This window comes from Echinops telfairi, unplaced genomic scaffold (assembly GCF_000313985.2).
Source record: "Echinops telfairi isolate 266 unplaced genomic scaffold, ASM31398v2 ScPeMD7_70;HRSCAF=299, whole genome shotgun sequence".
NCBI lineage: Eukaryota > Metazoa > Chordata > Mammalia > Afrosoricida > Tenrecidae > Echinops > Echinops telfairi.
In genome coordinates, this window is record NW_022103968.1 from 6,114,022 (window position 1) to 6,137,577 (window position 23,556).

The 23,556-nt window shown below is 50.9% G+C and overlaps 1 protein-coding gene across 1 annotated transcript; it reads right to left on the minus strand.

Annotated features, from left to right (window-relative positions):
- Positions 1-3,016: 3,016 nt before the first annotated feature.
- ABRAXAS2 (abraxas 2, BRISC complex subunit) lies at positions 3,017-20,299 on the minus strand. Its single transcript, XM_045291386.1, has 9 exons — positions 20,261-20,299; positions 19,945-20,035; positions 16,436-16,472; positions 14,587-14,653; positions 11,491-11,681; positions 10,263-10,382; positions 7,981-8,065; positions 7,188-7,302; positions 3,017-4,433 (listed from the first exon to the last, which is right to left on the minus strand). Exons 1-9 carry the CDS (start codon positions 20,297-20,299, stop codon positions 3,976-3,978), a joined length of 1,203 nt encoding a protein of 400 aa, XP_045147321.1. The 3' UTR covers positions 3,017-3,975.
- Positions 20,300-23,556: the final 3,257 nt, after the last annotated feature.

A 23,556-nucleotide genomic window follows, 5' to 3' on the forward strand; every position in this document is an offset into this window, starting at 1 on the left:
ACACTCATGACGTTTGAGCCCTTTGTTGTTGCCACTGTGTCACTCCATCTTGTTAAAGGTCTTCCTCTTTTTTGCCACCCTTCTCTTTACCAAGCACAATGCCCTTTTACAGGGACTGGTCTTTCCTGGTAACATGTCCAAAGTACGTGAGATGGAGTCTCGCCCTCCTGGCCATACTTGTTCCGAGACAGATTGTTTGTTCTTTTGGCAGTCCGCGGTACTTTCAACATTCTTCTCCAGCACCACAATTCAAACGCATCGATCCTCCCCAGCCTCCTTATCAGTGTTCAACCCTCATGTGCACGCGAGGTGGCTGAAAGGATCAGCACTTGGATCAGGCGCACCTCAGTCCCCAAAGGAACGTCCTTGCTTTTCCAGACCTTACCAAGGTCTCGGGCAGATTTGCCCAATGCCATGCTTCGTTTGGTTTCCTGACTGCTGCTTCTGTGAGCACTGATTGTGAGTCCAAGCAAGACGAAATCCTGGACCATTTTCATCTTTCCTCCTCTTATCATGTTACCTGCTGGTGGAGCGGTAATCGCATTGCGCAACAATGACAAAGGGCAAGTAAGTGCGGATGGGGGCGGGGTGGGGCCCCAGGATGACACTGTGACTACTTGGTGAGACTGTGTCTCCTCACAGTTGTCCATCAACACCCCAAGCCCACTGCGGTCCTGTCGATTCTGACTCGTAGTGACCACAAGGGGGCAAAGCAGAACTGCCCCATCAGGATCCCAAGGCTGTCGCCTTTACAGCAGTGCACTGCCATGTGTGGATTTTGCGGACTGCCGGTGGGCTCTACGCACCAGGGCTCCTGCTCTCAGTAGCAGTCCTTCATAAAGCTCGTGCTTTCCCCCAGCAATCGGGTCAGGCCGGGCGTGCTATCTGGAGAACTGGTTTCCTTCTGTTGTCCTCTGGAAATATCGCTTCGAGGACAGGGATGTTACATTCTGAAGGGCTGAAGAGGATTCTTCTGTGGGCCCGGCCACTGTTGAACCGTTCTCTGCATATTAGCATTCACATTCTTTGCAGCCCTTTGCTGTTAACGAGTGTGCGGCAGCCAGGTTCCCCCTGCAAGGTCTGTGCACAAATAGGAAGCTACCCTGGGCTCCATCTGTGAGCCCCGGTATTCCAGGGGTCACCTCCCTGTGGATGTTCGAAGGCCTGCTAGAGGGTGCCCTCCTCCCAGCCTCAAGGAGCAGAGTAACCCAGGGCCCTGCAGCTTGGACTCTATGGGCTGTGGTAGGTGGAACAGGACTCATAGCGACCTTATGAGACAGCGTGGAGCCGGTCCTTGGTAACTCACGATGGGAACAGACTGCCACCTTTCTCCCCTGGAGGGACTGATAGGTCCCTCTGACCATTTGCTAAGCAGCCCAACGTGTTTCCGCGGAGGCGTCAGGGCTCCTTCTGGCCCGTTTAGGGCGGCACAAGAAACATAGATGAGGAGGAAAGGCTGCCGCACAACTAGTTCCCAAGACTTCCCTCAATTTGCTTGTCATGAAGTTGAAAAGTAAATATTTTCTGTCATTTATGAGCATCCCCTTGGCAGGGCCACTGGCCCTGAGCTTCCTGTTTGGCCGAATAAGGGACTGCTGTGGGAGAGGAGGAAGCGGAGCTTCTTAGGAGGATGAAGAACGTTCAGAATCTGACCGTCAAGGTGCTTTGCAGAGCCAGAGCAGCGTTCACAAGCAGGGCGTCTTCCGACTGTTTTTATGTGACACCATCCCCAGACGGGCGCTTTAGAAGAGAAGCCTCCTTAAGACAGGGGTTTACGAGGCCGCCCATTTGCATGCAATCATTACTATGTCACCGCTGCACGCTGCATCCCCACGTCTGCCGGATCCTTCTCCAGAAGGCTGGTTACCGTGCCATTCAGCGCTCCCAGGCCTTGGAGTTCATTCAAATCCAGTCTTCTTTTCCCCAAGTAGCTGGAGGGAGATGTGTAGTAGGCACCCTAAAAGGCTACAGCCCACTTATTAAAACTTGCTGGAAACGGACTGTCACCGTGGCTTTTGGAAGAGGGAGATGTTTCTCTGGAAGGCAGATGGGTCCTCCTGTCACCCTGTGTCCCAAGGTACGCGGCAGCTCCGAGGCGTCCTTTTGACAAGAGGGGTTCCCATCACAGAGGGCCTTCTGGGAACTTTCACAGATGACATTGGACACTCAATGGGGACTCAGTTCTGTCACTCCATCCTCCTAGCTCAAGTCTCCTTGAAACCATCAGAAACATGGGAATCGGCTGTTTCGGTTTCTCCTGAAATAGCCTGACAAAAGCACCCAGAGGAGTTTCCATGATTTCAAAAGGCTACCAGGAGCCCGCAGAAGGGGCAAGGCAAGGCTTGGCCGGGTGCCCTCATGAAACACTGTCAGGGTGAACTGCTTTGTCAGCTACACAAGGTAGGTTTCGGTGTGGCACAAAAATATCTTCCTGTCCAAATCCAAAGGGAGGAAATGGCCCCAGCTCTTAAAACAAAAAAAGCCCCCCCCAAAAAATGAAGGTTGCACTGGCACCAGAGCCATTGGGTGGAGGCTGATAAGACAGGAACCAACCGTCGTCCCCCACCACCCCCGTCAGAGGCAGAGGCAGTTAGAAAGCAGAGGCCAGCACTGGTGTTCTCTGGAGGACAGCGGTTCTCGCCGCCCCGGGGCAGTTCAAATGGCAGGCTCTCCATTATCTCGGGAAGTGGAGTTGGTGGGAAGATGCTCTCGTGAGAAACCAGATCAGTTTGGGAAGGTGGTTAAGGTCTTTGGCCAGCTTGTGCCCTTGTACAGGTGTCAGCCAGTCTGGAGGCAGTGGCTCCAAAGGGTCACCTCTGGGGCTCACTGGGTCTCCAACGGTGGGTCTCGCCTATTCCACATGAGGAGCCTGCGTTACGTTACCAACCTGCACTCTCGCGCTTTCATCTCCAAACCAGAAGAGCAGTCAGTAAGAAAAATAACACAAGCATAACCCACCAGGTTCTACACCTTCCACAATAATCCACCGGGGGCAACTGAAAAAAAAGTATGATTATTCAGATTTAAAACCAATCTTTATTCACCAAGATTCCCACACAGTTTATGAAAATGTGTTTCTTCCACAAACCAAACCAAAGGGAGGGTTTGTCAGAAGAGCTACGTGAGTTGTGTCCCTGACGTACTAAGTCCACTGCGTCTGGAATTGGCTCGTCGCGAGTCCGGGTGTGGTCCCGGACTCCTTCCTGTGACCCGAGTTCCAGGCTCCGGACCAGCAGCCAGAGATGTGACTGGTGCAACAGTTGCCACTGTCACCCACTGAGAGAAAAATAATTCATTTATTATATGACATACTTATTTGGATGATTACTGACTGGTAGTTAGTATTTCTACATGTTTTAATTTTTCTGAAAATTTTAAAGGCAACCATTTTGAGGGACAATACATATCAGGTGAGTAGAAAAATGAAAGCGGCCACAGAGCCCTCTCTTTGAACCTCACAGAGCCATGCAGACGGGAGGGGGCCGGTGGGCCAGCCAGGCTTCTGGGTATTATCAACAGTCCCTTTCTGGCAAAGACAGATTTGGCTCACCGCGGGAAGCAGCGCTCTGAGGCTGCTGTGGAGCTCGCTTCCCTCTGAGAAAGTAAACGTGGAGGCGTGCTCGTGGGAGAGGTAAGTTCTGATCCAAGGACGATTCATAGACTAATTGTGCTTAGTCTCCGGCTGCCTGTTTGCTGTCCGGAACTGAAACGACTCAGGTCGTTTCACTGGGGCCTAAATTTACCAGGACAGCCAAGAAGCACACCAGAACGAGTCCCTGTGATCATCGCCCTGATTCGGCCAAGAATCTGGCTCACCGCCTGACCAGCCAGGAGCAGCGGGCAGGCCCTGGCCTCCAGCTAGTTTGGGGCAGGGGGACTGAGCCCCAAGGCCAAGGGTCCCTCAGACTCAGTCCTCGGGTCTCTCTCAATCAGCAGTAAGAAAGGGAGCGTGGCGTGGAGAGTGCTCTTGTGTCGCTACATCTGGGAGGGCTGAGTGTTCCTGGAGTCCCCATCAGGATGTGCCAGGGGCCTCGACTCCCGGGAATTCGGGGAGTAGTCGCTGTGGGCGGGCTCTGTGGGCTCCATCAGATTCTCGTAGTCACTGTCGTCGGACCCGTCCACGCTGTCCCCCGCTGTTCTTTGGGAAGGAGGGAGGTCCGCTCCACTCGAGGGGGACTTGAGCCCTCCGCTGGTGGACGCAGAGTTGGAGGAGCCCACGGCCTGAGGACGAGGCATAAAGGCGGAATGGCTCGAAGTGCTTTCCTGATTGTTGGGGTGAAAATCAGAGTAAGGAGGAGGCGGGTCAGAGGCCTCGGCATCTCCAAGTGTGCTTCTGCCTTCGGCTGCGAACCCTGAGTAGGGCGTCCGCGGGCTGACCCCCGGCTCTGGAGCGTCAGCCGGCAGCTGTCTGCTCAGCAGGGCCTGCTGCACGCCTGCGGAACAGACAGAAGAAACAGTCACCCTTTCTGTCTTCTCGAGGCCTCCATCTCCAGGCCGGGGACAGCCCACCTGAATTCTCTAGAAGGGCTCACTGCTCCCCTCCTCACTTTTGGAAAGGTTTAGTTGCCAAAACCCAGGTCAGTGTGTGAAAACCGGCATTATGGGAAAATGGGTAATAAACGGTGTCTTCATACAACAATCAGAACACCAGAAACCGAGGGCCTGCTGGGCCAACCCACAAGCTTAACCATCACCGTCAGCTTCACTCTTACTTGGGCATCCACTAGGGTCAGATAAATGTCATTCAAGTGCAAACGGGTCAGCTTGTAGGGCTTTCTTTCACTGTTGTAGAAAGACGACGACGACGTCAGGTAATGACAGACGGCAGCGAGGTGTAGATGCTTTATTTTACATTCCAGAGGACTTCATATTTGCAATCGCTTTCACAGACATACTCCATTTAAACCTCCTGGTCACCTCTCAAGCTGGACTGTCACCATCATGACACGACACTTGTGAAAGCCAGAAGTCGACAGGAGTGCGGGGTTTATGGGATTCTTCGCACTGTCTACCCTGGACAGGGGGCAGTCTCACCTCCTCTCTCTGTCTCTGTCTGTCTGCCGCACCCCTCACCCACCCCAGCGAGGTTTCACTGCCGTCCTCGTATTTCTGCTGTACAGCCAGAGACCAGGGTCAGAAAGGCTCAGTGATCCAAGTAACTTCGTGGAGGGCTGTTTCCACTAGGTTTCTCACAGGGGCATGTGAGCAAAAGAATTTAGGACAACTTTTATTTTCTTTGTTCACTTTTAACTTGCATAGGAGGGTGTGTTATTATCCACCCCCTTCCTAGTGTGTTATTTTTATAGCATGACACATTGTTGCTTGGAGTTGTTTCCAAGGACTCAGTAAAAGGATGGGATGTGGGACTGTTTCAAAGCACTGTCTGAAGGAGTGTGAGTGGTGGCTCAGTACCTGGGGAGTGTGCCTCCTAATGGTGGCTTTTCTGCCTTTGGGGAGACAGGGGTGTGTCCGCGGCATCTGTGGGGATCCTTCTAGCGAGCTATGTCTCTGACGTGAGGCCAAGCACTCCAACTCAGGGAATGCAGCCAGTGGCAAGGCCTGGCCAGCCCACTCGCTGTCCCCACTGACTGAAGTCCTCCTGCTTCCGAGCTGCACTGCTTACGTTTTGCACTCCAGCTTTATTGGGGGTCGGGTGGGGTTGTGTGTGTGTGTGTGTGTGTGTGTGTGTGTGTGTGAGAGAGAGAGAGAGAGAGAGAGCAAGCTCGAGCGAGCGCAGAGCTGGGATCATGTTGCCTATGCAGTTTTAACATAGGCTGTGGTTGCTGTTAGCGGTTGTGAGGTTGGCCCGTGTGTAACCATGTACCACAATTTACTCAAACGTGTTATTACGTGGTATTACAATTACTCGAGTAGACAGTGTCTCACTTTCTAGAATGATAAAGGTGAAGTGAACCTAAGTCCATCCATGCTTGCATTCTGACTGTTTCTAGAGAAACTAAGGGCTATAGCTACTTAGACATCACTTGTCTGGTTAAGCTCCAACTTCCCTGGGAGTGGGGGCACAGAGGCTAAGAGGACCTGTCAGAATGTGGGTGTCTGACCCACCCAGAGCTGCCTGAACGGTCACAGCTCTGAAACACGGAGCAGCGGTGCTCTGCACCCATGGGTCACCTTGAGCTGAGGGTCAACTCGAGGTCAACCTACAGCACACGAGCACCCTTGGGATGTGAGGGAGACTTGGCCACACCCACTAAGGGAGCATTTCTGCTGGGTCCTACAGGGTCGCTGAGAGGCGGGCAGAGCTGACTAGCTGGCAGTGGGCTTGGGGTCACCACACTCAGACCTGTGTAGACCTGGCAGTATGTGCCCAACACTACAAATCCCACTCGGAAACAGACCGTGCTGGAGTGACAGGAGACAGTTCCCTGTCTGCTGCCACTGCCACCGCAGGGGACCACACGTCTCAAACCCCCTCATGTCTCAGGACGCACTCACTCTGTTTCCCACACATATACCGGGGCACGATGTGACCCTGACGATGAGCCAGAGCAATAAAAGCATCTGAGGGCGCATCTGTTGGGTAACTTACGACAAAACTATAATATGAATTGTGAAGGGTTCGAGGGAGGGGGGAGGGGGGAAATGAGCACACGATATCGAGGGCTAAAGTAGAAGGCAAATGTTTTCATATTGATGAGGGCAACAGGTGTACACGTGCTTGACTCAATGGATGTATGTATGGACTGTGATAAGGATTATACGAGCCCTCAATAAAATAATTTTTAAAAAAAAGAATAATGAGGGTAACGAATGTACAAATGTGTTTTGCACAATTGATGGGTGTGTGGATTGTGATGAGTTGCATGAGCCCCAATAAAATGACTTTAAAAAAAGCACCTGAGGCGCATCTGTGTGGCTCTGGTGAAGCCTGGGTGCCGTCTGTCTGTCCGTCCTCACCAGCCACGGACGTCAGTGGACCCTCCTGGTCAGGGGCACACACACTGACAGCAGTCGCACCTAGGCTAGAGCCTCACTCTCTGCCGCCTCTCTTGCTCGCTCTCCCCGTGAGAAGCCCGTACTCCTTGGAACAAAGAAGGCCCGCCCTCTGGCCCACCTGCACTGGGGCCCCGAGCGTGAAGGAGGATTCTGGTGCTTTCCTCTGACATTTCATTTTTGTACACAAAGTGTCTCTGTGGCCTGAGTGGTAAGATCCGGCAGAAACTTACGCTTTTCTTGTTCCTTTTCCGTTTTCCTCTGAGTGATCTGTCTTTTCAATTTGTTCACCTCTGCCTGACAAGCCTCGACAACCTGCTCACTCTTCTCCACATCTGCGCACACTGCCTGAGGGGAAGGAGAACAAGCAGTGAGCTTCCGATCCAGGCGGGCGGGGCGGTGCCACTGGTCAGGCGTCTGGGCAGGACGGCCGCGAGCTGATCTCTGGGGGAACGTCAGGGCAAGCGCTCATCTGTCCCCCTCCCATCGTTTGTACTGGGAAGAACAAAAGCTACGGGCGGAAGGAGATGCTTTCACGTCTTATTTATAACCCCCACTCCGCAGCGGACAGGACACAATGCAACAGCACAAACAACCCAATGAAAATCCGGGAGAGGAGAAAACCAGATGTTTCTACCAAGAAGATACATAAGCAGCTAACAAGGACACTCATCGTTATGGGAACGACGAGACACCACGCCACACCTTGGGATGGCTGTCACCGCCTTGGGGACCGCGTGCTGGGGCGGCCGTGAGGAACGGGTCAGGGGTACCATGGTGCCCTCTCTGGAGGCAGGCGCTGCCCAGTGGGGTGGGCAGGGTGAGGTGGGGAACTGCTCGGAGGCGGGGCTGGCAGAGGCCTCGACTCCTGGTGAGCCCCTCTAACCCCAGAGGACAGGGTCTGGGACTTTCCTACTCAGGCAGCCAGGCAGGACCCACAGTGCGTTTGCGCCCGGGCAGCCTGAGCAGACTCCAAGCAGGAGAGAGGCTGAGGAGAGCAAGCGAGCGGGCCGTGGGAGCCGCTACCTGCACTTTCTCTTGGAGCGCGTTATAAACCTGGTAGATGGCCCTGATGTCCTTCATGACTCCGTCCTTGTCGAAGAAGTCCGTCCTGGAAGACACAAGGAGATGTCACACATGAGTGTCACGGCCGAGCTGGAGAGCCCTTCCCCCTTCACGTCAGGGCTGAGTCTACAGGGCAGCCTCCTAGTCTGAGCAAGGTGCTCACATGACAGGAATTGCAGGAGAGAGAAAGAGAGGAGTCCTGGTGACAGGCAAAGCCCCTGGAGCCCCCTGCTCGGACACCAAGCTATTAACAGATGGCAGGTTTGTCTGGGGCGGGCAATAGATACCACACCCCTTCTCTGCTCCTGCCTGCCTCCCAGAGGTCACTCTGGGGACAGTGCCCTGTCTCATACTGTCACTACACCCTCATGGAGCTCCACAAAGCTCGAGGGAAATGGAATGGAAAGATAAGGTGAGCCCCTCGGGGGCTTGAACTTATTTTTTTAAATCATTTTATTGGGGCCTCCTACACCTCTTATCAAAATCCATACATACACCCATTGTATCAAGCACATTTGTACATTGGTTGCCATCATCAATTTTCTTTCTATTTGAGCCCATGGTATCTGCTCATTTTTCCTCCCTCCCTCCCCCATCCTTCCTTCCTCCTGATGAGCCCTCGATAATTTATAAATTATTATTATTTTTTCATGTCTTACACTGACCGATGTCTCCCTTCACCCATTTTTCTATTGTCCATCTGGGAGGGGGTTATATGTAGATTATTGTGATCTGTTCCCCCTTTCTCCCCCCACCTTCACCCTACCCTTCTGGTATCGCTACTCTCGTTATTGGTCCTGTGGGGTGATCTGTCCTGGACTCCCTGTGCTTCCGGCTCTTATCTGTACCCATGTGCATGCTCTGGTCTAGCTGGATTTATTTGTAAGGTCGAATTGGGGTCATGATAGTGGGGAGGGGGGAAAGGAAGCATTAAAGAACCAGAGGACAGCTGTATGTTTCCTTAGTGCTGTGCTGCACCCTGACTGGCTCGTCTCTTCCTTGTGACCCTCTGTAAGGGGATGGCCAATTGTCTACAGATGGGCTTTGGGGTCTCCCCTCTGCACTCCCACTCATTCACAATGATAGGATTTTTGTTCTGGGTCTTTGATGGCTGATACCTGATCCCATCAACACCCTGTGATCACACAGGCTGGTGTGCTTCTTCCATGTGGGCTTTGTTGCTTCTCAGCTACATGGCCACTTGTTTATCTTCAAGCCTTTAAGACCACATGCACTATACATACACTATATCTCTTGATAGCCGGGCACTATATCTTTTGATAGCCCCATACACTAAATCTTTTGATAGCCGGGCACCATCAGCTTTCTTCACCACATTTGCTTGTGCACCCGCTTTGTCTTCAGTGATTGTGTCAGGAAGGTGAGGATCATGGAACGCCAGGTTATTAGAACAAAGTGTTCTTGCGTTGAGGGAGTACCTGAGTAGAGGCCCAATATCCGCCTGCTACCTATTTAATAATTCACATATAAATATATGTACATAGATCTATTTTGCTCTCCTAATATATAAATATATTTACATATGTACATGCCTATATTTAGACCTCTATAAAAGTTCTTTGCTTCCTAGTAAACTAACTTTTATCTACACCAGGAAACCCCAAACTACCCGCCTGCTTTCCTGTGGAGCTGCTCTGTTGCGGTGGTGGGCGCCAAAGTGGGAGGCTCTCTGCCACCCGCCTCTCCAGGAGGGTGGCGCAGGCCTCGGGAACCACGCTTAGCTTGTAGACCCTCCGGGACACACACTCTAGCCAAGTTTTGTAGCTGTTGCGAGAAAGGAATGTGGCCACTGATAAAAGGTGGATTGGTTTGGTAAACTGGCTCCTGAGGTAGAAGAAGGTGTGGCTACATGGTGGTGAGAGTCCAGCTTAAGGGCTGTCCAACTTGTAAGGCAGAAGAGCCTCCTGTCCCTCACAACAACTGAAACATGATCTGCGAGGCAGAAATCGATTCTTACAAACGAAATCACCATATGTGAACAGTATCCTTTAAAAGTCTTCCATGGTACTTCTGAGCCATGTGTGCATAATATGGAAAGAGCCACATACAGCTCTTGAGTGGCAGTTGGCCGAGCCCTGCTCCAGAGAATGACCTCGCCGAGGTCCACCATCCCCATCTAGCAAACCTGAATCACGCCTCCATCCACCAGTTTATAAGCACTCTGATCAAAGAAGCCGCGCTGACCACGTGAGGGCAGGGCTCCCCCGGTGCTGCTGCCTTACCCGTGCTCTTTAATCACTTTGGCGTAGCTCTGCGAGGTGTTTGGCACTGAAGACACTTTGTACTCTTGCTGGCTGGTATTGCCGAGGTTGGGAATGGCAAGCGACAGCCTCTGGTTATACCTGTGGGAAAGTGAGAAGAGGTGGTTGAATAGCACGCCTCTGGTCTGCCTACACGGGGCCCTGGCGGCAGGGGCTGCATCTCGATGTGCTGCACAGCAGGGGGTCTGCGGGGCATGGGCTGACCCCTCGAGGATGTGGGCACCAGAACTCTGAGAGACTGGTTCTCGTGAGGGCGGATCAACTCGAGGAGGGAAGAAAGGCTGGGGCATGCAGGGACTGCAACCAACGCAGCATGTGATTACAATGTCCAGGGCCTTGGTAGCACAGGGGCTAAAGGGCTGGGCTACACACGGAGAAGGCAGGCGCCCTGGAAGCTCAGTGGGTCAGTTCAAAGCTGTCTTGTGGGGTTGCTAAGGGCAGGGAGGGGCTCCGGCAGTGGGTTGGCTTTGGAGTTTGGGTGCTGTCTATACACTTGACAACAAAATACACACTATTGAAGAGGGAAAACCACCAGTGGAAGCTCATCTGGAAGCCCCTGGAGGGCCAAGGTCATGTGGTGTGCATGCTGTGCATCCCCGCACCTACCAGGGTGGTACAGGCCGGGAGTCCCACGCAGGCCCTGCTGCCCCCTGGATGGGAGCCACATGAGGCTGGTTAACGGCAGTCACCATTCCCTCGGGTGACCGTTCATCTACTCTACTCAGGTGGATTATCAGACCAAGGCCTGTCTGGTTACAGACAGGACACCAAGGCCACATCACCGTGCAAACCCTGCCTACCCAGCAGGTGGGTCAGTTTACACTGCTACCTTCGAACTCCTGTTTGAAAATGCCCATCAGACGACTGCAGCCGAAGAGCTGTGTTTCCGCTAACGGAGGAGAAGCCAGACAGGAGCCCAGGATGCTCATTCCTCTGTGAGTTCAAGGCATATAAATGTGTCTTATCAGTGCTTCTTAGTTAAAAATAGGGTTTAACTTGCAATCAAATGCACTGAAAACTAGCTGGCAGAGCACAGACACTCTCTAACCACAAAGCAGACTCACTGCCGGCATTAGAGAGCATTTTCCTGGTACAGGATCTGTCGTGGGCCATAATGCATGGCAAAGCCACCAGTTACAACTTGCCCAGCATCCCTGGTAGCGGGGGCGGCTGGCAAAGTGCGCCTTACCTCCGGTTTGGCCTGAAGAGGACGTATTCTAAAGCATGGGTGGAGCTGTTGGCGGTGGAGATGAAGCTGAAGAGCAGGAAGACGAGGTCTGGCACACCCAGGATCCTGGTGAGCTGTTTGTGGAGAAGCTGCTCTCTGTAGGACATTTGCTGCTGCGTATTCCGCCGAAATCGGTACCAGCCAATGACTTTCTGCAAGAAAAGCCATGTAAACACCCCAAGGTGGCGTGAAATCCCACGGGCTGGCGTTTGCGTGTATCCATGGGAGCACATGGGCACTAAGATGCAGAGCAGCATTATTTGCAATGGTGAAAACTGGCATGCCTAATAGTCCACCAACAGGTAAACAGATAGACAAGCAAATGTGGTCTACCTAGGTGTGAGAGCCTGCTCAGTGACAGGAAAGAAAAAGCTACTGGTATCCACGACAGCACAGTGGCTCCAGAGAGAATTACGCAGCAAGAAGATGGAGCTCTGTCCCACCAAAGCGAGGCTAGAGGAACCCATTGTGTGAGATGCTAGAAGATGACACTGACCGACAGGGACATCGAGCCGAGCAGTGGGGGCAGGCATACAAAGGGACGTGAGAACACTTTTCCACGCGATGATGCTGTCCTTCGCCTAATGGCAGAAATGGCTTCATGGGTGTATTGGCGACAAAACTTGCCAAAGCCTACAACACTCTAAATGTGTGTGGTTGATTGTACACAAATGGCTTTATTGCTTTATTTCATTTGCATTTTGTTCTGAAAAGTGGGGAGCCTTGTGAATGTATTTTAGGTACCGATTGATAAGCAGCAAAATATTGATTTGCCAAAAAAGATCCTCCATATGAACCAACAAAAAATAAGGTGCCAAGTTCCTTCTCATTGGTGATATTGATGATTCTACTGTTCAGAGCTACTACGTGAGCTGCTAGGCTCCTGAGAAATGGGCCTTCGACGCTGGAAGACATTTATAAGAGCTTCAGTTGGGACACAATGAAAAATTACGGAGCTCTTTCCTTAAAACCGTCTATCTAGAGTGGCAGAGATGAGTTTCAGAGACCGAGGTGACAGACATGGTGACTAGGGTAGAGGTGGCTCAGCACTGGCCGTGGAAGACACTGGGGTGGCTGTCCTCAGGAAGACACTGGGGTGACTGCGCTGTCTGCCTTTATCGGTTTCAGAGCAGACACTTCTATAAGGCAGGCAGCTCCCTTCTAACTTGCCTTATTTGGCCTTAGCTTAAGCCCTGGGGCCGTGGAAGCTCTGTAAACTCCACGTGGGCTTGACCAGAGCAGCAACGGGGCGCAGGAGGCCCCTCTCAACCACAGCCTCGCCATCAGCCCACAGCCACGTGGCTCGGCAGGACGACAGAAGCCTTTCTGAGGTGAAGGCACCGTTTTGTGACTTCCTTGGGGACAGTCACAAATCTAGAATCAATTATAAAGCTTTTCAGCCATGGAAATATTAAATATCTTTTCTACTTTGATGCTGGGAATTTGGCTTTTTACCAGGGGAGGGAGGAGGGAGGAGGAAGGAAGGGATGGTGTTCAGATGCTGTATAAAGCACCAGAAAAAACACACTGGAATCGAAGCCATCGTTAAGACCCTGACTGAACCGTAAGGAAAACCAAGCATCTCCAAGTAAGTTTTCCTCCTAATTGTGCAGGAAGCATACGTTTTAGCACAAAGCCCTGTAAGCCAAGCTACAGATCAGCTTGCCGCTTATCGGAGATTCCTGACCCCGGGAGCAGCAGAGTCAGCGCAGACACCAACTTACCATGGCTCCCCGCGCTGCAATAGGCAGCTCAGGAAGCTCCACCTGGCTGTCGCTACTGACCTGTGGGTCTTTCAGCAGTGTTGTAACCTGAGAACACGCCGCACATTAGAAAGGCGGAGAGCTAATGGAATGGCCTTCTCAGACTACCTTGGGACTGAGCCTCCCCGTAACCTACTGTGTTATGATGCATCTCTTCAACTATAGCCCCATCAGCTTCTTTTCAAGGCTTTCCTGTTTGACAAATTGAAAACTCTTACTGGTCTACTAGAAATTAAAGAAAGAAAATCTCAAGAGATAGGTGAACAGCCACCCTATTTTTCTGAAATAAATCTCTCATGGTAAGAAAGGAAAACTCATGCATTATCATAGTTGCATGTAAGTTACAAGGTTACAAATAAGACGTTGGAAATACTGCAGTCCAGAACTTGGGCTCATGGCATTTTATTCGGGCTGGCTTTGTCACACACAATCAGGACATTCTACAAGCACACTGACAGAAACCATAAGTAGATGATCCGTTGGGAACACATCTTGTTCAACTTTAATTAAGTAGACAGGAGAAGTGTCCCCCAAAACGTCTGGCTGCAATCTACATGTTTAGGAAGATCTTTTCCTCAATTGTACAATTAATACACATGTAATATAGATTTCCAGCCAGAGAAAGATGAGACTTTCTACTCCTGTAAAGAGCTACTGTCTCTAAAATTCACAGGGCAAGTCTACTCTGTCCTGCAGGGTTGCTATGCGTCAGCACTGACTCGATGGCAGTGAGACAGAGAGGGAGGTGGGTTTACAAAATAATTTTTTAAATGACAAAGTAGAAAACCAGAATAACCCACAATCAAAGAGTGCAAACGTTCTCGATTCTAGTTAACTTCTCGTTTTTGACATGTACATTCACTGGACTCACGGTCCTGTCTATGGTTTCACACCGGACACGTGCCTTTCAAATCTTTACCAATTAACAGAATTTGCGCACCTTCTCAGCAAATCTCACCGTTCCATGTTCCTTCCCTGGTCTTTCCGGGGCAATGAGATACAGAGGGCTTTTTTGAACCCAGCTACTGGGCAGCAAGTAGAGCTTACCTTTCCTTTTTAAAATCGTTTTATTGGGGGTTCTGACAGCTAACAATCCATACATCCACTGCATGAAGCACAGTTGTGCATATGCTACCAACATCCTTTTCAAAACATTTTCTTTCTACTTGAGGCCTTGGTATCAGATCCTCATTTTTCTCCCTCCCCCACTCTCATGAACCCTTGATAAACGATGAATTAATATTATTTTCACATCTTGCACACGTGTCTCTGTTGCTCGTTCCCCAGAGCTCACCTTTCTGTGCTCCTTCAGAATCCTGTCCAAACGCTCTTCATTTACTTTGCTGGCGTAGTCATAGAAACTGGTGTATTTTGTTAAAAGGAAAAAATGGTTTCAGTTAAATTAAAATCACACAGTATTGCGATATGGGCATGCTTAGTGGCATCTAACCCTAAAAGTTGGTAGCAAGGATAAAGTTACTTGCCTTCCACAGGCACATCGAGAGACATTGGGCTACGTGCTTCAGTAAAGTGAGGCCTCTTTTGGACCACAGGACACTCCAGAGATTGCGACCTCAAGAGCTTTTGCTTTCGCGTGTAGATGTTGATACCAAGTGCAGGTTTCCAGTGACTGTCGCGTCTCTGGTTTCTAAGTGTCAATTCCTTAGGAAATAAACCTGGGGCGGCAGTTCATTTTCTAAGGGTTTTCTGAGAGAAGGGGAAGGGCAATGAGCATTTCCACGAAAGACTGCAGATGCCCCAGGCTGCACTGCCTTGTGACCCCCTATTGCTGCCTTCAGCCTAGCCTCCATGCTGGGAAGACACAGGGTTCACTTCTATTTTTGTAGCTCACGCGTGGAGGGCGAGTGACTTGCCCCAAATCACAGGGCGGGTAGATGAAGAGCTGGGGTTGGAACGCAGGGCCAGCTAGCTCGGGCCTAAGCTGCTCCCCTCCGGACAAACCAACCTGGCCTAGAGCCTGGGTGAGTGGGCCTCTTCCAGCACAGCCTGTAGTTCTAGCACCGCCCAGGGCCCATGAGGCAGGAGGGAGCTTCCTGTACAGCAGGCAGACTCAGAGATCCCGAGGTAAGTCCCAGTTTTGCCTCTCACTGTGTGGCCAGGGCAAGTCCCATGGCCCAGTGGCCACCACTCCCTTCTTGGCCAAAGAAGGGCTTTGATGTGAGCAGGTGATCTGTAAGGTTTCTTCCCTAACCTCTAAGGATCAAGAGGCCATGATTTTACAGTCACTCAACTCTTGTTGGAGTGCCACTTTGCTGGCAGGGCTTTAAGGAATTCCCCAGAGGGGCGAGCAGGGCATGCCTGGGGGCCTAGGGCAGTCAGGGCAATGCTGACACTTCTGGAGATGAAGCAGAAGCAAGGTGTGGACCAAGACTTGTCCCATTTGCTCCGAGTTTCCGGTCTCCCTGCCATTAGGTGGGACTGACTTGGACAATGACTCTCTGGAACCATCAGCAAATAATGGTGTGTGTGTGTGTGTGTGTGTGTGTGTGTGTGTGTGTAGTGGGCATTTTAAATGTTTAAATGGTGCCTGGGTGGTGGCCAGGGCGCAGCAGCAGCCCGGGGAGTGGGGCTCCTGCCCCCCCCACCCCAGCCTCCTGCTGACTGTCCTCTCCCTCCCGATCCTCTCTCCTCCCACTGCCTGTTCCTCCTGCTCTCCGGGTGGTCCCCAGCAGGAACTGGTGCATATTAAACACATAAAGAAAGCTTGCCGTTCTCTTTCTTTAAAAACTTAACTTTGAACTCGGAATATTTTGTATGCCTCCTTAAAAACAACCACTCGATGATTCTCTCAAAACGCAGTCCTTGCTTGGCTCCACCCTGTGTGGGTGAAGAACCCAGGAGGGAACAAGGATTGATTAGGGTTAAATCATGAACTCATCGCCCCAGAGCTGAGAGAACGCCTCCACCCTAATCCTGAGGCCAGACTGACACGGCTCTCCCCGAGCCCACCCTGACCTAGTGCCAGGCTCCTGGCTTGCCCTCAGTAAGCAAGTTGCTGGGCTGCCTCACTTCGCCGTCCCCCCATTTCCTGGGCCCTCAGCAGCTACAGGCCTCAACGCCCCCATTTTCAGTCACTCAGACTTTGGATCTGGCTCAAGGGCGACAAAGAAGGGTGGACTTACCTAAACAGTTTTGAACAAGGCTGATGGTTATGGATTTCTGAAATGAGAAAGAGAGCAGATAGGTCTCATTAAGCAGGCAAACACAAACTGAGCCCAAACCCCGGGGGTCATGTCGATCCTGACTCTACGGAACCCCTGAAATTTGGTCTGGAAATGAATCCTTCTCCATCGCTCAATATGCAGGTAACCAATGGAGAGGAACAATACGAGTGAGGCAGGCATACTTTAGAACCATCAGCCATCTAAGACCAAGAGGGCAGGATTTACCTGAGCTCCAAGCTCCAAGCTGAGAAGGGTTGGGGACCAGGCGGAGGGAGACGGGAAGACGGGAAACTCGGGATGGAAATGGGATGAGTGATGTGGGATTGCGGGTATTGCAGCCCATGCCGGGCATGAACCACAAAAAGGGTACCAACTGCTGAAGGAAACACGGATCTGCTTTTTACCCCTTCACCCAATTCAGACATTAAAAATAAGGGGGAGGGGGTCCCTAGTGTCAATTCTGCACCCAGCACCCCCACAGCTGCCATTCCACCGGCCTCAACAGTTTCACAACTGACCATCTGGAGGGGAAGACCTCGAAGCCACACACAGCACATCCTGCCTCCCACAGGCAGCTACCGCTCCCCACTGCACTGCTGGCCATCTCCAAGCCCGTCCTGGGAGGGAACAGGGCGAGGGCTCCCAACAGGAGAGCTCCGTCTGAGCACCAAAGCTGGCAGCCAGAGATGGTGGCTTTGCCGGCCTCACCTACACTGTCCAGAGTGGCCACACCTAACCACCTCCCCCCACACCCACTCCTCCCTGTGCACCTGCCCTTCTGCACACACTTCTTTCAGCCTCTCACCACGAGGGAGGGCGGCTGCGGCTACCCTCCTGCTGGCTCACAGTTCTTCCCCCTTTCCTTCCCCTCGGACTGTATCTGCGGGTCCTTGAACTGAGGACCCTGTCTGCTACTGCCTCCTCCCGGCACTCCTGGAACCCGGAGTACACAAGCTCCACTGGACATGATTTCGTGGAGCCTTTACACAAAAGTGCATGCAAAACAATACTCAGTTAGCTTACATTCAACCTGGGCGACCATTGTGTCTATGCTGACTCAGAGAGCCCCTGTGGGTTTCAGATTCAAACATTTTTAACACGTAATAAATTTGGTCAATGTGTTTTACTTCCACCATCTTATTCAAGCTATGGCAGGCATGGGAAGGAGCACAGCACATGGGCCACTCCACCCAACAGCTGCCCTTTCGTTTAAGGTTGGCCCAGAGCCCCCAGTTTGCAGTTTCAAAGATGCACGTCTTTTTAAATGAAAAACACTAAAGCAGCAATAACGCACTGCAGATAACAACACTCAGAAGCACTTTCTCCACAAGGTCCACAACTGTTTATCACGAATGAACCGAAGGGAGCTCATCAATAAAGCAAGAGATGGTTGTCATGGCACTGTGTTAGCTGGGGCTTCTTCGCACCTATAATACCATGGAAACCGGCATTTCCTGCGAGAGCCAGGGGTTATACATCAAAATCAGTAGTACACTATATACTGGGCGGCATTCAAATCATCTCACCATTCCGTTTCTTTAAAAACCATCATTAGACACACCCTCCCGCACATGTCTCAGTCCTGGCCCGGCCTCTGGTGCCAATGGACTCTGGGCTTAGCCCCTCATCCCCAAGCCTCACCACCAGTGATCTCTCGCCAAGGTTTCCTTCAGCGGGAGCATGGCAGCGTCCCTCCAGCAGCTGGGTCTGGCCACCGAGGGCTACTACAGTGCTGCCTGGGGTCCTCTTCCAGTGACAGCTCCCGTGGAAGTTCCATGTTCCCTGGGGAAGCCATCCCCCACGCCTGGGGCTTCCCAAGGCTGCCCTGGGCCACCGGTGGGCCAGCTTCTCCTTTAGGACGGCTGCTGTTCCATTCATGGCTCTGGTGCTGGAAGCCCCAGAGCACCTGGGATCCCACCAGGCCTGTGATCTGGCAAAGGACACCAAGGGGAAGCCCCTAAGCCGTCCAGCCTCTCCAGCGCCAGACCCTCCTGATCAGCCAGCACCAATGGCAGGGCCCTCCCTGCCTGCCTGAAGATTAGGCAGGCTTTGAATCAGCCAAGTGTCAGGTTCTTGTTATAGAAAACAAACAAACACCAGAAAGAAGTTGAGAGAACACCACTCTTTACTGTCTAATCACATGTGCACTTTCCCAAGCCCCACAGCCCGTGGAAGTAAACTCGAAACCACACACACACACACACACACAAAATAATAATCACCAGAAACACGTTTTTGAATCATGCCCGTGAAGAGAGCGTCCTTCATGGTTTGCTGGCATCACAGCTCTGATCTACCAAATGCCCCGACAGCCCGGGTGCAAACAGCGCGGAGCTGCACAGATGTCCCTTGAGACCAAACATGCATGTAGGGTGGGGTCCGGCTCACAGAGTAAACAGCTGCCCCGCCTCCACACAGGCTTTCACTAACAGGCTGAAATGATGGCGAGTGAGGTTTAGTTTCAACCCGCTAGCTCGCTCTTGTTGCTGCTGGATTTCCCACCACTCATCTCCACACGTTCTGGCGTCAGCAGGCCAGCCTCTCCCTGAGTGCTCTCGGCATTCCCCGGCTCCCTTCATGTCCACCTCTGGCCAGCTTTCCTGTCCCGTCCTGCCATCACAGCATCAGTTGGCCCTGGCCGGGCTTGCACAGACCTATCATATCCTCAGCTCCTGCCGGCAACCCCGCCCCCATCTGCTCCATGGGGAGCTGGATGTGCTGTGTGCTCAGCACCTGCCTCACCTGGGGAAGCTCCGCACAAATGGCTGCTGGACATGGGGATGGAAGGGCCCCGGCTCTGTTCACTGGCTGTCGGGCTAGCTGCCAGGTGATGTGTCGGGGTGCCGCCGAAAGGACAATGAGCCGAGTTACCAAAAGGTGGCCGATGTCGACAGGGGACACCTGCAATATGACCTGACCTGCCCCTGCCACCTCACCTACTCTGACGGTTCAGCTCATCACACAGGAGCTCTGGAGGTACAGCCACTCTCAGGAAAGACCATAAAGCACCTTCACACTGGCATGCACTGCAGCAGGAGGCAACGCTGGCAATGGGCCTCACCTACATACCTGAGGCTCCTTGGGGTTTTACAGAGACTACCAGTAACCATCGAGACTCAGGAATCCACAAACCCATTCATGGGTAGGAGAGAGCTTTATGTACAATACCTCAACTTATAGCTAATACCATATAGGACCACGTGTGGAAATGACCGGAAGAGACAAGTGTACACTAAAACTCCCAGCTGCTCTGCGGGAGAAAGATGCTGCTGTCTACCCCAGTAACAGTCAGTCTCAGAAGCCCGATGTGGCAGTTCCATCTTGCCCTCTGTGGTCACGGTGAGTCAGAACGGACTCGACAGCAGTGAGCATGTGCCATTCTTAACCCTCCAGATGAGAAGGAGGATGAGTCCTCCAACAAATGTGCAGTGTGAGAAAAATGAAAGACCAGTGGTAACTGTACTTACCAATTACTTGCAGAAATTCTGTGTTGCTGATCTGTGAGTCACTGATGCTAAAGGTCTCCTCTTGTTTCACCTCTCCCAGCAAGAAACCCTCCTACAAGAAAAAAGAAAAGCTGCAGATTGAAATAAAGACTGTTTCCACTGCCATCAAGGCACTGAGGACATTATCATTTCATCATAATGTTCACAATAACCCAAGTCAGTTTGCTGTGTAAACTACTCTTCTACAACACCAGCAATTAAGACTACAGCATCCTCAGGTTCATCTACTAACTGGCCTGTTTTAAACAAAGGCATCCATAATAAGAAGGAATGGTACTTCATCCGCGCAAGTCTTCCCTCTTTCCCGGGAATCCATGCGTCCCTTTATTGAGTCTAACAAGCCAGGTCAGGGAGGGTCAGGATGCAGCAATGCTTCCAGTGTACAACGTATCTCACTGCTGAGAAACCGCCACCACTAGCTGCCCTCCTCGCTAGGCTGTCAGAGGAACCGGGAGTTTCATCACAGGAATTTCATTTTCCGTCACTCACACCCATGGAGAACATACCCACCATCACCTGACAGGACCACCCCACCTAGGCCGGCCTGCCTCTGCCCTCCTTGCCATTGGGTTCAGCCCAATGGCTGACAGAGCAGATATGCCCTCATTCTCCGGCCAGAAGTGAAGCTGAGCTGACCTGTCCTAGGATGCTCTCTCCCCAAACACCCACAGGGCTTCCGCCTTCCCTTCACACAGGTCTTTGCTCAACTGATAGCTTATCAGAGAGGCCTTTCCTGTCCAACACTGGGAGATAGCAACTGTCGGGCTTGCTGTGCCCTATTACATGGTTGTATAAATACATAGATGGCCCTCCCCAGGGGCCTTGTGCTTGGCTCGCCGCCAACACTCAGCTCCAGCACCTGGCCTGCATCGGGCTCCACAGGAGCTTTACCCCTTAGCTCTTGTAATGGATTCTGGGAGTGATTGTGGCATAACATTCGACATCAGCACAGACAAGGTTCTTCTCACATTTGAATAATAAACAGATCTCCTTTCGAGGAAAAAAAATCCTTTCATCACTAGTTTGAGAAACTCTTAGAAACCCCTTTTATTTCATCAGTCTTTCAGCCATAATTCTCCCCACAAAAGAGCAGCTCTTTATAACAGAGTTGTTTAAATCACAGTGAAAACGCTAGAAGAATCCCCTCCGAATTTCCAACCTTAATACAGCTACATCCTCCTAGGGTTGGGAGGCTGTAAATTTAGCAGGTAAAAATGCAGGGCACTCAAGTTAAATCTGACTTTTAGGTAAAGGTAAACAACCAACATTTTATGCTAAAAAAAATTCACTGGCTGTTTCATCTGGAACTCAAATCCATGTTTCATCTGACAACCCCATGCAGTTCTGTCTGAGGAAGTGATAGAAGCCAACAGCTACATCAAAGACACGATAAGTATACAATGAATATACCATGTCTACAAGGAATGGTTGATTGCCTACTGGTTTAAAGAGGCTTTGCCTACTGGTTTAAAGAGGCTTTCTACTCCCGTAAACAGTTACCGTGTGGGAAGCTCACAGGGCCAGTTCTACCCTGTCCTACAGAGTCATGCTAAGAGTTGGCATCAAGTCCACAGCAGTGAGTTTTGAGTTTTGTTAGATAAGGAGCCACTGACACCTTATAGCAGGGATAGGTAAACTACAGCATAGGGTCAAACCCAATCCAGACCACAAGCTAAGTAAGAATGGCTCTTCATTTTTTTAATGGCCAAAAAATATATTTAAAAAATATTTTGTGTGAACATATCAACCTGTGTGATCACGGGGTGTCGAACGGAACACTGAAGACAAATGGGTGCATAGGCAAATGTGGTGAAGAAAGCTGATGGTGCCCGGCTATCAAAAAGTATAGCGTCTGGCGTCTTAAAGGCTTGAAGGTAATCAAGCGGCCATCAAGCTCAGAAGCAACAAAGCCCACATAGAAGAAGCACACCAGCCTATCCAACCACGAGGTGTCGAAGGGATCAGGTATAAGGCATCATCAGAACAAAAAATCTTACCATAGTGAATGATGGGGGGAGTGCGGAGTGGAGACCCAAAGCCCATTAGTAGGCCACTGGAGATCCCCTTGCAGAGGAGTCTCGGGGAGGAGATGAGCCAGTCAGGGTGCGATGTAACAATGATGAGAAATACAACTTTCCTCTAGTTCCTAAAGGTTTCCTCCCCGCTCCCACTACCATGACTCGAATTCTATCTTGCAAGACTGGCTAGACCAGAGGAGGTACACTGGTACAGATAGGAACTGAAAATACAGGGAATCCAGGATGGATGAGCCCTATAGGACCAGTGGTGTGAGTGGCAAAACAGGGAGGGTAAAGGGGGAATGGGTAGGGACGAGGGAACCGATTACATGGAACTGTGTGTGACCTCCTCCCTGGGGGACAGACAACCGAAAAGTGGATGAAGGGAGACGTCGGACAGGGCAAGATATGACAAAATACCCATTTATAAACTATCAAGGGCTCATGCGGGAGGGGGGAGCGGGGAGGGAGGGGAAAAATGAGGACCTAATGTCGGGGGTTTAAATGGAGAGAAAATGTTTTGAGAAACGATGTACAAATGCGCTTTACACAATTGATGTGTGTATGGATTGGGATAACAGTTGTATGAGCCCCTAATAAAATGTTAAAAAAGAGAAAAAAAAAATATTTTGTGAAATGTGAAATTCACATACCATTCAAATTTCGGAGTCCACCAGTCAAGTTTCACTGGAATACAGCCTGCCAGGTTCACTCACTGACCATGGCTGCTTTCTCCCTGTGACAGCCGAGTCCAAGAGCCAGGACAGAATAGAGCATATGGCACCCCAAAGCCTAAAATATTTATGATCTGGTACTTTACAGGAAATGTTTGCTAAGCCTGGCACTATAGGCCGACTGGGTTTAAACTAATTCTTCATTGAGCGAAATGAATCGGTCTTTTAAAAATTAAATTCCTGGGTCAACTTTAAAGTTCTTTTGCAGTATTTCACATCTACCATTGCTGGAGGCTAGTATAAAATAAACATGCTTAGTCATCTGATACACAGATGCAAACCACTAAGGCAGATGAAGATTTCCATGAAATCTAGCATGGGGCATGGCCCAGAGCAGATACTAAAGAACTATCATCTAAGTAATATAGCCACCTCACTGCAGTTGGCAGGAAAACTATCCAATTTATTCTTTTTGTTGTTGTTTATTCTTTTAATAATCTTGCCTCAGAGTAAATTCATAGTAAACTGTGATACTCGTAGGCACTCTTAAGAAACAGCGAGGGTTGGAAGTACCACAGAAATCCTATTTACTGCTTCCACAGACACACGGAACTCTGAAAACTAGCCGGCCATAGTACCAAAGACCTTAGTGGAGCCCAGAGCGAGAGGCTTCTGGAAAAACTCATGTTGTCTATATTCCTATCATTAATCTCCGATCAACCTCAACATAGAAGCGATGAAAGGTACGGTCAACTTACTAATGAAATCACCTCCCTGTGAAATCGGTTTTTATTAATGGAAGTTAAGGTTGCTGACATAAACCCAAATCCAGTGCCTTCTACTGCGATGTGTGCTTTCGCTTTTTTATACACACACACACA